At 32.4% G+C, this 16,217-nt stretch overlaps 1 protein-coding gene across 1 annotated transcript; it reads right to left on the bottom strand.

The window, feature by feature from the left end:
* Positions 1-4,032: 4,032 nt before the first annotated feature.
* Positions 4,033-14,647, bottom strand: LOC107193236 (probable cytochrome P450 6a14). Its single transcript, XM_015582637.1, is given in 5 exon segments — positions 4,033-4,357; positions 6,249-6,500; positions 10,877-11,098; positions 13,168-13,606; positions 14,213-14,647. Coding segments are annotated over 5 exon segments (1,518 nt in total). The 3' UTR covers positions 4,033-4,187.
* Between the last annotated feature and the right edge of the window lie 1,570 nt (positions 14,648-16,217).

Genomic DNA, 16,217 nt, shown 5'->3' with positions numbered 1-16,217 from the left:
ATTCTATATCATATTCTTACTTTTTCATGTAGAATCACCCACCTACCGGTTGTACTACGACTTCCGGCCCACTCTGCATAATCGGACGACTCGAAGAAGGCTCAAAAGAAACTATTTTGAAGCTGTAAAGCCAGTATTCTTTGAAAGAACGCAAATACAAAAAACTTTCGAGCTACGTTTGAACACAGTGGAGGAAATGTTATGGACTGGTACTATATGTATATCGATCGGACAAACATACATATTTTAACATTCTAAAGGAAAGTTTAATACAAATTGTAGTTAAAATGGGTATGCAAAGAACTTGTAGATCTTACCAGGATAACGAAACCAAAACCACGAATCATACAGATAGGTATATGTATATACCTGCGTTATCATTGTTCGACAGTCTTAATTCCCTACTCAATCTCGATATCTAAACTCCATTAACAATTTATGGCATGGGGGAAGGGAGAGGGGGTATGACGAGGTAGCGAGTTAAGATGGGGTATCGTACTTAATCAAACGATAACTGAAAGATACTAGACATGCGACGAATACACCAATAGGAAGCTATTATGTTATAACAATTGGGTCGCTGACAACAATGAGTGGGGTAACATGGGTCTTTCGTTTATAGCTGTGAAAGTCGTGAAACTGTTCGCGTGGCTACGTCGATCTTATTTTGAGTGACAGAAATTTATAATACATATATATTTAAGAACGGCAAGTCCACTGCATTTCTTGTATTATTAAAAATTAAAATATTTTTTTATTTGTTGCACAAATATATTCATTTCTGGAAAACGATGGTTTGAGGCAAAATGGGGCCTTTGATATGGGGAATAATGGGGTACATCATTGTTGAGTGTTACGCTAAGGTTTCGAATAATAACAAGTAATTAAAGATAACTGACAATTGTATACAGGGTGTCCCAAAAATGTCCTCCGACCCGGAAATGGGGCACTCGGGGGGTGAATTGGAACAACTTTTTCCTTAACAACAATGTAATCTGAGGCTTCGTTACCGAGATATTAACAAAAAACCACGACCAATCAGAGTATTGTATATGTATATTGAGATGTATATGTACATTTAAAACCGCGAAGGTTTTGCCTATAATAAACGTGTTCTTAATGTGAGGTAGACGCAAAGACTGAGCCCCTGCGTCTTCTCTACATAGTTTCCTGGACGCCACGTCGAAGGTAACAATAAATGTAATGAATAATAATAAAAATAATAATAATAGTATGTAATTCCGAAAAAATACATATTTGCATCCACTATGAGAAAATATAGGCAAACCATCTTGCCCTAATTTCAATACCCCGTTTTACCCTGTCGCAGGGACCAGACTGTTTTTCTCTCACTTTTTGTTACAGCTTAATAACTTAAAAGTTTCATTTTACATTGTCCAAAGCATGTGTCAAATATTAGACTGTTAACTTATAATTGTATTCTGATTCATTAATACTTAATTAAGAGGTACAATGAATCATTTTATTTACATTTTTCCTTAGCTTCCCCATCATGCGGCCTATTCCCCTAATCGGAATCGTAAAACAAGGGTAACACCGATAAATACGATAAAAGAAACAAGTCCGAGATGTCTTTAGAAAATTATTTTCAGTATGCTTAAACAATTGAAATGCGTGGTAAAACAGAATTATAAGGCCACTAAATATTAAAAACATAAACATTAATTATAAACTATGTAAAAAGTATAGCTTTTGTACGTGTCCGAATATTTTTGTAACTTGACAATTGGGTATGATCATATTTGTATAATTATTTCCAATTAGTTCAATAAACTATACACGTTTGTAAACTACAATAAATAATCTATTAAAACAAACAATTTCGAGTGCATTCCCTTCAGAATTATTAAAGATATACGGCGTCAAAATTAAACGTACTTACTTAGTGTTCGAATATTTTAGGGATTCACTGTTATGTGTCCTTTCGTATAAAATTATATTAATATAAATAAAGATAGAAAGCAATCTGGTTCACGCCGATCTGACCTCAAATCATGTACGAAATTAAAAGTCGAACAGACTTAAAATATTAAGTGTCTACACCTAATATTGTGTGAGCAACCCGAAATTTTCGGACCGAGTCGGATGAAATCGGGTCGGATCGATTCGGGATATCGACATTATTATACTACGACTTCAAAATCGGTTATTTACCGTTATTTATAAAATTACAGGTATGTTCAAGTCGGATTAATCCCTTCAGTGGCACATTTCTCTGCTGAACAAAACATTAAAATTATAGATCATCTAGAGTCTAGAGTCTAGAGATTTTTCGGGGCGCTGATTATGATTCTATGGTCAGAATTACAAAATTCAAGATTTTTCGTTCATTTTGCACGAGTCTGCTTATACCATTTTTTTGGTTCGCTGGTAACTCTTTTCAGGTCAAAATTACAAAACGTAAAATGGGGACATTATAACCTAATATATTATATGTAACATAACAATATAACATTTCTGATGATAGTTTAAGCTGAAGGTACTTTCTTTACGACTTTAATATTCTTGTCTCTTTTTTATGGCGTAAGAAAGACCGTACTATTAACATTACATGTAATGATATCATATGTTTATTAAAAATATAAAAATTATTAACAAGGAAATGTTTCATGTACTATAAAACATTGAGCTTTTTCTGATAATATAACAATCACACACACATTCGAATCAAATTTTAAGACATTGGAATACAGAGGTAGCGTACGTAGTCTCCCTAGTTGTATTAATGAGTATATACATATACATATGTATTCTTATTTGGAAGAACCGTTTCTAACTTTTTAAGAAAATGAGTATACATATATTAGGTCGTTGCACATGAAATGAGTAATATTACTGGCGTATAGGTACATTTGACGTTACTTTTATAAATGAAATTAAGTAGTATCTAACATAACAATAAATACAAATATGTTAAACACTAAAGTTAATTAAGGTAAAGAATCAATCTCACTTCAATTCGGCTATTGCCTCCACGTGCATTAAAAAGTAGACATTTAAATCAAATTCATACATAAACTTTGAAAAGTTGAATGTAAATTTTTGCTAAAAAATATTAGTTAGCGATGACAACATCCGCCGGAAAGATGGTAGCTCAAAGTGTCTTTCAAGAGTCATCTTCAAATGCAGTATAATAATTATATAATGAATATAACAAAAATATTACACTTATATTTTAATGAAAAAAAGCGTACAGAGTCTATGTAATCTTACTTTAAAGTTCAATATAATATTAAGTGGTACATAACGATCATTTCATGTGCAATCAACCTAATACACATATAACATCTATCGTCCGTAGTATGTTATAATTGACCGAAAATAAAATGGGAAATGTTAGATTTATAAGTGACTTCGAAAAAGTTATGGTAGAATGTCTTGAACAAAATTATATAGATATTCAAACACAGTGGCTGCCATAAGTTTCCGGCCAAACTGTAATTTCTATATGTCTTTTTCAAAATATATACCTAATACGAATACACTCTTGATATATCCACATTGAGGATACATTGCTACTTCAGATCTGGTGATATTAAAAATTTTCTGACATACAAATAATTTAGTCTTCTGTTGTTAACAGATGCGGGCCTAACAAAAGTTATGACAAAAATATGGTGAAATTACAGTTTGGCCGGAAACTTTTGGCAGCCACTATATGTGTCCGTAATTTTGTAACTATAACAACCTTACAAAAGGTATGTAGTAAACACGCTATTTAAAATACTAAAAAAAGGTATGAGAATTAGAACAATGCTTCCACTCTAGTTTTTCATACTTCTCTCACCAACAGAAAGATAATGATGAAAGAAATGTTCGAATATTTATTTCAATACATTTAGGTGATTGAACACTTCCTCCAATTATTCATTCATCTTTCATTTCCTATATGTGTACAATAAGTTATATTAATATGTATTTTACTTTAGTAAGATAAGTTGTATGAAACTTTTTATCCCACTTCGTTTAACATTAACAAAACCATTTTTGTTCTACAGATATTTACCTCGTTGAATCAAATACTTTTGCTGGAATTAATACAATATGTATTAATTATCTGTAGATTTACATTAATTTACTAACATTTTGAGTCTAAACGTCAGACACTATCTGTACCTGGAAAGCGTATGTTGAAGTGCAAAACGTTAACATAACAAACTATAATGTCAATCCTTAGTTTTCGTTACTTTTAAAACTATCCCATGCTTTGGAGCGAGTAAAAAGGCGCGCGGGTTAATTACATATGGAATTACAGTTTCTTTGCAAACATCGACTTTGTAGTTACGAAGAATCTTTATCAGTCCAATTTTCGATTGAAAGATCGCAAAACGTGCACCTGCAACAAAATTTTATATTTTCTATCATATTTAATTTTTTATAAACTAAGCTTAATGTCTATTATGTAAATTTAATAGTCAAAAATATATAAACATTGTATAAAACAGTGCATTAAAGTTACAATATTGGTATCATTCTTCACGGTTGCTTCTCATTTTTATTTTAAATAAATATTCTATATTAAACATTCCCTCTGTTTTTGTAAATTTCTCTTTTCAGGGAGAAAATCACACAATTAGACAAGTTGTACCTTTTTTTGATTCTACAAGGTTTTAAAGGTATCAGATTTGAGCTGTCAAAGAATACTGTAACGAAGACCCTGTTTTGTACATAACTTTGTACGTTAATTTAATACTTACTATGCACTCCTACAGTGTAAATTAGCCATTTCGTATATTAAAATACGATGAAAATTGTAAGAAATTCTAATTAATTCATCGACACAATAGAAACATATAATGAAAAAAGAGCAAAGCAGTAAACAAAATAATATGGAAGTAATTCCTTAAAAAAAGGAACAAAATAATTATTTCATACTTCTATGTTAACATTCCTAAACTATTTATAATTACCCATAAAAATTCATGTTTTGTATTAGTATACAATAATTTATCTTCCTACAATTTCCTGATATTTTTGTTAAAGCATTGAACGATTGTCAAAAATCTAAATGAATTCTATAAATATAAAATAAAGAAAAACTACATAAATTGACCAACATAATTGAGTAAATTAATTTCTTGTTTAATAACGAACGAATAAAATTGATCATCTCAACAAGTATTACATTAGCGAGATATGCTTACTAACAATAAAACGATCTTCTTCCTTTAGTATATTTTAGCGAGCGATTAAGTATATGTATACTACGGGACGCACCGCGCAGAATACTAATTTTTATAAAAAATTATTTTTCGACCTGGCTCAATTACGAATGGTGTCCGTATTATAGAGGGTTAACTATATTTTGAAGAACTAAGAACACTATTCATACAACACCTGAAATCATGTTTTGTTTATGAAGTTCAACTCCGATATTATTATATTATTAGGAGAAATTAAAACATTTTTACTTTAAACTATTTCAGCTATTAAACTTCGTATTATAATATTGAACCTGACAATTTAGACATGATTCTTCTAACAGTCTAAGTCTCAGTGAAAGTGCTAAAAAGTTGCACCTGTATGTACGCAAGTCAAGATAGATAATATGCTTTTATAGAATAAAAAAAATATATATATAATAAATATTATGTGTTTAGTAAGACACTCCATAATAGATGCAAGAAAATTGTTTTCTCGTTTGCTCTATATTTCATTGATTCTTAATTATTTCATAAAAAACTTTTTGGGAGTTTTGGACGAATTAAACGTACTACAGAGCACAACAAACAATTATCAATTGTTTGTTATTATTTCTTAAGAACAACATGCCCGCGAAGTCACTAATCTCTCTGTTATTGTGTCACTCACCCTATAATTTATTAAATGTCTTTTGTTCATTCTAACGATTATTGTATGACCTTAAAGTTTGGTACAACTATTTCCAACACCCCATATACTGTAGATACATTTCTCTCAATTCGTAATCGTAAGTAAAGATCATTCTAATAGAAGTAAGAATTTCTCACAAAATTCAATTGAAAAGGTTGTGAATAATATTTCTGTCATCTTATAGCTCATGACGATAACTATATGTATACATATAATCGTAATTATGTATTTCGGTTTTGTCCCTAAGTAAGATAGGATCACAGGAAGAATTCGACACTATTTTGATAATCACTTTGCAAATATATATCCCAAAAAGAAATTTAGCTTAAATTATTTGTGTCTCAATAACATGTAGATTTACGTTGAAAATTACCAAAAAAACAGTTTCTACGTACCAATACAGTTCCTTGGACCATCACCGAAAGGTAAATAGTGCATCGGGTGTCTCGTCGATTCTTCATCATCCGTAAATCGATTAATATCAAATACCTCGGGATTTGGATAAATATCCGGATCATGATGAATTCCATAAGAAGATATGAAAACTCTTGTGTCTTTTGGTATCGAAATTTTGAAATCTTCAAAAGTATAATCCTCGACTGATTTTCGCATTATAACAGGAACAGGTGGATATTTTCTTAATGTTTCTGTAATAATAAAAAAAATGTAACAATTTGATCAGGAATTCACCCATGAAACTGACAAGAACTTATTTTTAATCGTCCACACTTCAGTTCATTACCCGAACATCAATTTGTACACGCTTTACAGAAACTTTAATGAAAAAAAAATACGTGATTTATCTTTACTTAATTAATCGCATGTATTGTTTTTATTATCCATTAATAATGCACTGCACTGAATTTTAAATTCCAATACAAAATAATGAGATATGTACATTAAAGTGATCTGTATTTGACCACATTGCATGCCGAACTGTGAATTTTTTTTCAAAATTAAGAAAAATTCATCACGGTCGAATAATAAACATGAAATTAATAAATATACATAAATAAAAATTACATGAGAATTTTTAAAGTTAATTATTATTTCGAAATATGAGAAGGATCGTGAGAGTTACTGTATTAAAGATGAATTAGTTGAACATTAGAACCATATACGTATGTGTGTTTTTTCATATCTATATTAGAATCACTTTACTGAAACATACGTCAAATTTTTCAAAAGAACTAGTTTGCTCCACAATACGGGCCTATAAAAACGAAAACTCACGATGATTTATTAAAAATTCTTATGGTAAAATGTGCAATGAACAAAATTAAGCCTTTCTTCGATGGGAAAAAAAATATTTATGAACGATTGAGTATGGTTGTCTCGGCTAAACGAGAACACGTAAATATCTACCCTATTTACTATTGTATAAATAAAAATTTCTTGAAATAAAGTTCAAAGTATTTCAAGAAACAGGTGGTATAGCGTGAAGAATTTTTTCTCAAAATTATTTTTTATGAAATTTCAAGGTTAGTTGCGTTTTTTTAAATGAAATCCTACACTTTTTCTCGATATCATTATATGTAGAGCATAAAAAACAAATTCAACGACCGTATATAATAATCACACGTTTCTACCATTTAATTTCGAAATGTTTGCGTCTGAAGATATGTAACTACAATTTTCTAAAAATTCACAAGCAGTTAATGTTTATGTTTGGATACGACTGTACAAATGGATGTGTCTCGTGAATCTTTAAGCAATTTAACTATCTTCAAACGAGAATATCTCGAAATTATGTAACCAATCGAAATGGTATCATTAATAATGCTGTTGAATTTTTTTTTTTATGCTCTGTAAGGATATCGAAAAAAGCCGGTATAGGATTACATATTAAAAAAATACTGATGACCTAGAAATCTTGTAATAAAATAACTTTAAAAAAAATTCTTTCCGCCATTACATGTGCCCCCTGAAATACCTCAACTTTGTCCTGAGGAGTTTTTTCATACTGTATTACATAAGTTATATATGTAGGTGATCCCATTTAGCTGAGATACCCATGTGTACAGGGTAAGACACGAGAAACAGAGTAACTAAATATGTATCTCTGGTAGAATTGAAGATAGGGTAAAATGACGAAAACGGAATTGGTACGGTTCAAGTGGGCAAATCTGATGCTACAAACACATATTTAGTTTGACGTTATCTTCAAGTTAACGATTTTGTTGCGACCCAATGCAGGTAGGCGATGGTCGCAACGCTCGTCGCGTCTTGGGCCGTCGACACGGTCACCAAACCGTCATAAACAGGGATTCCTGGACAGCTGCACATCACGTGCAAACCATTCGCGGTCCTTAAGACCGTTCCTTATATTTCGGCGCTGACTTCCAGGAATCCAAGTAACAATGCATATACCAAACCCCACTTCTTCCAATTCATAGTACCACCTCTTGAACCACCTACACCAACCAAAATTCTGCATTTCTCACCAATCAAGAGTCTATCCGTTCCAGGAAGCACCTATACATTTCCTCATTCACCAGAACACATTCAACCGTCAACAAGAACACATCGATCAGTCAGAACACAAGCAGTACACGCATACACATACACCACGTTGTTAAGTTTATATTAAAATCTAAGTCTGTTAATAAGTTGTGTCAATTATTTAAAACACATAATACCAATCACCATGACATCATCTTTCAAACGAGCTCCGCGGTATTAATTTATCAACGAGCAGAGGTTAATTCGCGAGCTTATCGCGAGACGCCGCATCAATTATCACTGTTTTTTAAAATGATATCATATATTTCTAATAGCATAGAAACTGATGTCAGGACGAGTTCAATGAGATAGAATATTACGACCTTAAAATTGGATTCAAAAATTTGGAATCGATCAACGAAAGTTAGATTTTCCAAGCTATCAGGTTTAATTGATAACAATAACATGTGCACCGTTGATAGATGGTGATCTCTAAACGTATACAAACGTGACCATCAACAAAAATACGTAAAAAGTAACACATTGTTTGCCATTAAATTACAGAGATATCACATTACTTTGTCAATATACTCAAAGGAAGGAACGAACAATCGGATTTGAACTCGTCTTAACATCAGCTAATAAATTATGAAGTTAGGAATTCATCGTGACATTTAAAAAAAACACACGAACGACCTTGAAATAACCTTGAAGGTAACGTCAAAGAAAAGATCTACTTGTATTATAATATTCGCCCCTATGAACAGTACGCCTTTCCCTTTTCATATTTCGCCCTATCTTCAATACTAACGTAGCAATTTAGGTGCTCTATTTCTCGTAATTCAGCCTGTTTACATGTATATACCTGAGAAAAACTTCTAAACAATATTTGTCTGTTAATCGGGTGATGTTTTTCATCATAAAGAATATATGGCCATAATTAAAGATGAGTAACTGCGATTTAAAGCGGTAAATACCTACCACGCAGGTAAGTAGGTACGATGTGATTTACGCTACTACAAATATCATAATACAATAAGATGTGAAAATTATTGAATAAGGAAATAAGAATACTGAAAAATTATTAGAAGATACAGCTAAATGTTAACCTACGAGTTAACTAGTGTTCCTCAGTTATCGGATTGAAGTGAAATAATTTGAAATTAAACGATAATAATTAATCAAATAACTAATATTAATGATTTATATACAGGAGGTCCCAAAAAGATGGAACGATCCGCAACGTACATATTCCTCATGCGAATGCAAATCAAAAAGTCCCTTACCGTTTTGTAATTTGAAGCTCCATTTCAGAGATATTAGGCCTCTGCTTCTTGACTGTGTCTGCGCGTACGTGTGGCCCACAACTCAGCTGATTGGTGTTCGTTTAACTGCTGTTATCTCGGAAATGGAGCTTCAGGTTACAAAACGATTAGCGACTATTCGATCTGTCTTTGCATGAGGAATATGTATGTTGCGGATCATCCCATTTTTGTTGGGAGACCCTGTATATAAATTGTATAGTAGACTCTTACGATATTCCCGTAGTCGGAACTGTAGGGGAATAAAATGACAATCAGTCGAAAGCCCTCTCCGTGCTATGTTCTGTCATCACGGGCTTGGCCTTAGCGCCTGCGCAAAAGCTGGATCGTACTGCCCTGATAACCACTTGTGTACAAGTTTCGAGCAGATTGCCAGCAACTGAAGACAAAAGTTGTGTAAAACGCCGTAGCCATCGGTTTCCGTATTTGGCTTGGGTTTTGCAGGCAACGCCTACTGACAAAATGGTCAAGCAAATAGGTAACACGTCTTGCAACATAACCTGTATCAAATTGGGGACAAAAACGGAACAGAATCTGTGCGAGTCAATTTACTGCTTATGTTGCTGCCAATGTGCGTCCAAGTTGTTTATAAGCAAATCTTGCATCAAACTTGTAGCCATAACTTTATAACAGCCATTGGATGATATATGGCATTGCAGGTTTGGCTGATGGGCGTTGGCGACAGCGTACGCAACGTGGTAGTGTAGGAGAGTGATGTTGTGTGGGTGAAAGTACGTGTGACGGGCAATTTCCTCGTGTCGCAATATTCCTAGCGGCAATATCGTAAGAGTCCACTATATTACCCAGTCAGCCAAACCTGCAACGCCAAATTTTGTCTAATGTTTGTTATAAAGTTGTGGCTACGAGTTTGATGCAAGATTTGCTATAAACAAATTGCGCGCACATTGGCAGCAACATAGGCAGCAAATTGACAGCAACATATGCAGCAAATTGTGTTCCGGTTTTGCCCTCAATTTGGCATAGGTTATATTGCAACACTTTCTGCCAATTTGATTTACCATTTTGGTAAAGCTGGCGTTGTCTGCAAAACCCAAGTCAAATATGAAAACAGATGGTTATGATTTTTTAGACAACTATTGTCATTTATTACTGGCAATTTGCTCGAAACTTGTACACAACTTGTAATCAGGGTACATTAACTTAAATTTAAATGTTATATACAATACTATAGGAAGCTACGGTGAAAACGATGATAATTAACTATTAAAAAAATAAAAAATAATACACGTGGTACACACCTTTAAACACACCATCCAAAATTGGCATGTCTTTTATATTTTCATAGTGCCAATCCCCATTGTTAATTTCATGATGCTTTTTGATCTCTTCTCGCAACTTGTCTTGTATATCCTGATTCAGGGCTAGTTCGTAAAGCGCATTACTGATGGTTGTCGAGGAAGTTTCAAATCCAGCTACAAAGAAGACAAATGCTTGTGCTGCGAGCAGAGCATCTGTCAACTCTAAAAAAAGACATCAAATGTTTGCATGTGTTATTCTGTAACAATTATTCAAATACGAACAGTTTTGTCAAAGTCGGATTAAATAGTTTCGGGTAACAATCAAGGTAAATCGACTTCTATTATTTGAATGTTAAATTGTTCGAATTGTCCTTAACGGGTGGTAAATTTACCATACATATGCAAGTGTCATTTTAGTTTTCGTATAATTTTCGAGGTTACGATATAACTACAGTTATTATACTAATTGTAATGCTACGCGTGTACAGATTATTTAATTGTCGTGATGAAACAAATTTCTCAATTAAAAGATTATCCACAATTCAACGTAGGTATTTAGTATAAGAATGAACTTCAAAGAATTCGAATACTGGTTTAAAAATTTGCACACTTATTTATACATCTCTTTCCATACTACCTATATAAATACTGTTGCATAAAAATATATAATTTCTGTTTAAATATAAAATATTTGCTCTCAAATTTTCCATAACTCAGAAACCACGTTATCTATCACCTGTAATAAAAATTTTTCACGTATTTTTCTGTCTAGATTCACTCATTCAAATCCCATTGTTTATTTATGACTCATCTTACGTATATGTGAAGTGAGCTTATCTTACAAATGATAAAAGTAATAACAGACGACACAAATGATAAAGAGTAAACAGACGACCTCATTATTGAAACCTCAAACTCAAACATTGGAAACTTATAAGGAAACTAAACCTAGCCGTGCAATAGAGATTCCTTCGCCATCTTCAGCCGTCGCGGCTCATGTACATATGTATATGGAACTATTTACGTAATTTTAGAGAAATGAAACTCATAAATATTAATCATTCATCGCAATAGAATTGAAATATTATTTACCAATCAAACGACTTAATATTAAGGGATTATCATAAGAACGTAAAAAGCGAGTTGCTTTAAACGTTTTTGCGACGCAGTTTGATTGACTTGTGAAGATACTCATTCTGAAATTGAATGAAAATACTAAACAGATATAACTTTCGATTTTCAATGTAGGAACAAATTGTGATAATTGTTCAGTACTAGGATCGTTCGGGACTATAGAAGTTTCTTCTATGTTTGTACGTACAGTTTTCCCCTCTTAAATAATGCAAACTCTAGTAGGAGCTTGAGATTTTGAAGCTAATGATATTTGTTTTAGCCACATATGACCATTAGTTTATCAAATATTTAACGTTCAATGCCGAGGGGCCTTGGAACACTCATCAAGGATTTACTGTATGGCTTCCAGAATAAGTCTGGTTCACAGGCGGTCCCTGTTGTCTGTTCCAGTTAAAGATAGAGCATATTAAAACAATAATTGGTTCATTTCACCGTGGAAATAGTGTGCCCACTTGTAATAAGCGTAAGCATAAAAAGCTCCTACAAATTTACTCCTTTCTATTCTTCCAAATATAACACCACACTAAATTTCCATACCTTCAAATAACAAGAATTTCTTCCTTCTTTATTTTTATTAATAACACGATAATCGAGTAAAATGTGTGAATGACCGACCTTGAGTTAGAAATGAACAGGTATTCTTTTTGAGCATTGCGAAGATTATAAATCTTTCGAGTACCCTGATAAAATCGTACGTTCCTGCAAGTCACTTGATTTTCTAGTAATGTACCTACTCTATCTTTAAGTGAAACAAAACATATATTTCCGAATTATCCTACCACTTGCTTGGCTTGGCGGTTCTTCGGCTTTCTATTAGGTATACCAATGTAACTCACTATAGTTCCAATATGGTGGCAATATAGTTTAGATTCGGAGTTCTGTTTAGTCAAAATAGCGAAGCATGATGAGAACAAATAACGAGTATAATTAAAATAGGATAACTATTTGAATTATTTCGAAATGAATACAGAGTTTCAGAGGCGTGGACTACTTATGGGTATACCAAATATTTTATCAAAAGCAACATCTGCAAACGACAGCATGAACGCACATACTTGATATGCACGGTAAATTAAATGAGTATACTATTCTCGTTTTATTAATTTCTACCCTTCTCGGTACTCTTTTACAATTGACAATAATATTTACATACATACCGATGTCCCCCAATTTCTCTGGATGTGTCTGAAGGTCTATCAGCGTATTAATGAAATCATGTCTAACGATATTGTTCTTCTTTCTGTACTTCATCATGTCCAAAACACTGTTCATGAAGAAACTGGTCTCGTTGGTGTACGGTAACACATAACCCAGCATGGTGTATAACCACGGTAACATCTCCCTCATTCTGAATCTTATAATCTGGAGAGTGGTGGTAGCAAAGAATGCTTTTCCCACTTTACGGAACTCTGATTCTTCGTCTGACATAGCGTTCATGTTGATACCGAACGCACAACTGCCAATTACATCCGTGGTGAATTTCGCCGCCAATTCACGACAATCAAGATTCGCCTCTTTCTCCACCAATGTGCCTATGTATTTCTCGAGCGTGTCGGAGCATTCGACAATCATGGTGAACATTTCCTTGAGCTTCGCCTGTATGCAGAAACAATTCATTACATGAAATTTAATATAAAGGTAAACATAAATATTAACAACGAGTCACTATTAGTGGATATGTTAAAATATGCCCATGTGTATATGAGTATGAAATTTTAGGTTCTATTTATACTTTGATGCAATTGTTGACAATTCTTCTTTAAAGTCTGTGTTATAGTATGTAAGTAATTGCGTGAAACATTCGTCCAAAATTATTCTGTAAATGAAACTATTGTACTTTTTTTCCTTTCCTTTCTAATAAGGAGAGAAATGTAATTATTACACTGCGGATTTTATGCACTTATCACATACACGATTATCTGCAACTTTTTATTTTTCGTCGAACCTTATGGAAATCTTAATAAGATACACAAATTTCTGTTTGACTCCCATTTTTGTGAGTTAATCCGCAAAATCTACATTTGCATAAACATCCGCAGTTTAGTAATAATACATACAATTGTATATATGTATGTTAAACATAGGTAATTATTTTACATATCTGCATAATCTTGCATACTCTTTTACATATTTGAATATATTTGCAAAATTATCTGATTCAAATTGTATTATTTAATTGTAGCAGCTTAATGTACTTGCAACTAAAATGAATATTAGAATTATATTTAAACATAATACATTTTCTTCACTTATGTAATGAAGTTTAAATAATATGAAGATATTTTATGTTTGTATACTAACCACTTCATTGAATGTAAATCCACGATTTGAAAATTTCGAGAAATCCTTGATAAGTACAGTCTTGATCAAGTCGGGATCATTTATAACCAAGATGGGGTTTGTTCTTAAATATACGCCAACCATGGGTTCTTCCTTTTTATATTTTGCGTAAATGGACGCAAAATAATTGCCCAACGACATCTTCGATAATGTTACTAGCATTAGATTACCAAAAAATAGTATCGGTTCAGGTCCACGAACACCTCGTTTTTTCCAAAAGTTGTACGGTAACACTAAATAGTAGTAGCAGAGAAGAACCGCCACAACAATGCCACACAAAATTTCTAAGGCTGCCATATTTGAGTAAAATGTTCGTCAACTGCACAACAACCACAGATCGGTTAATGGGACACTGTAAAACATCAGAAAACACATATTACGTGCAATTAGTTTATTTTATTTTATTTTAAACCTCGGATAAAAATATGAAAATGATATATGTAGTGTTTAAAATAATAGCAGTATTTTATCTGAACAGAATTGGAAACGGAGCAACTTCATTTTGAATTTTATTTATTCCAATTTATTTTCGGTGAATCTTTCACCTTCATGGAGGCACCAACGCGTAATATGGCTCGTAATAATAGTATTAGAATAATATTAGAATTTCTTCAATATGAACACCTAGAAGACAATGTAGAAACACAAATTTATGTGCTAATAGAACTGATTTAAAGGAAGATTTTTTTTGTTTAATCGTTTACTGTTCACGTTTACTGTTTCTTTGATAGATGATTTATAAAAAAAGACATAATACCATTAATTTCAGACATTATAGACTGTAATTATAGCTATGAACAGGTACTTCTACAAATAAATGAACGTTTTACGTTACAAATATTAAAATTATGACACCTTTAACATTTGAATAAAGGAAAAATTTCATTGAAAGAAATGCTCGTACAAGGACAATTACTGTTGTACACATCCATGTACAACAATTCCTTTTTCAATGAAAAGAATTAAACATCGACCTTGGCAATGTAAACGGCAAAGAAGTTGAATCATTAGTCATCATTACGACTTCTTACCTTATTATCACACCCGTGAGATCTCATAATACATATTTGGTAATAAGGATTGAAGTGTAATTTGCCATGACAAAGTAGTAAACATAAAGTCAATAATCACTTAACCACTGTCTTACTGTTAAAACTTTCGTAACCCCTGACGTAGTGTTACGTCATTTTAAAATTTATAACTGTTTAACATTTTATATTTATAGAGAGCCAAATGACTTTATATTTTGTATTTACGATAACAGCAGCGATCTAATAATAAATTGATTTTGAATTTATCAACGTGAACGTTTGAACAGAGTTAAAAAGAAGTTTGATCCAAAAGTGAAACAAATTTGTTCACGTAAGTTTTGGTACTAAACAAAGGAAACTTCAAAACATGCGTTGCTCTCCTCTCATTTTCAGTCTAGGTGACATATCCTTTATTTGCAAATAAACTTCTACGTAATCCTTTACGTTAATCCTTTACGTAACGGCAACTGCTCCAGAAATTAATTTTGTTCTTATGTAAATATATTTCATTATATTTTTATTCAAAAAAAAAACATTACCTACATATAAAGGATGTCCCAAAAAGATGGGACAATCCACTACATGGATATTCCTCATGCAAATACAAACCAAAAAGTCCTTTACCTTTTTCGTAATCTGACACTCCATTTTCGGGATATGTATTACTCTTGAGCCAGTGTGTATTAAGTCACACTTTTTAAACTTCAGAAGAGAGCAAATCAAAGATGCAAAATCCTTGTAACTTTGGGACCGTGCGATAAGAACTGAACGAGAAACAATCGATATCTTCGAACTATTAAATAGACTTAAAACAAATCTGGATGTGTAGAAATGGT

Source organism: Dufourea novaeangliae, unplaced genomic scaffold, assembly GCF_001272555.1.
Source record: "Dufourea novaeangliae isolate 0120121106 unplaced genomic scaffold, ASM127255v1 scaffold996, whole genome shotgun sequence".
Classification (NCBI taxonomy): domain Eukaryota; kingdom Metazoa; phylum Arthropoda; class Insecta; order Hymenoptera; family Halictidae; genus Dufourea; species Dufourea novaeangliae.
Note: the sequence above shows the minus strand (reverse complement) of the source record. Positions and strands in the feature narration are given on the sequence as shown.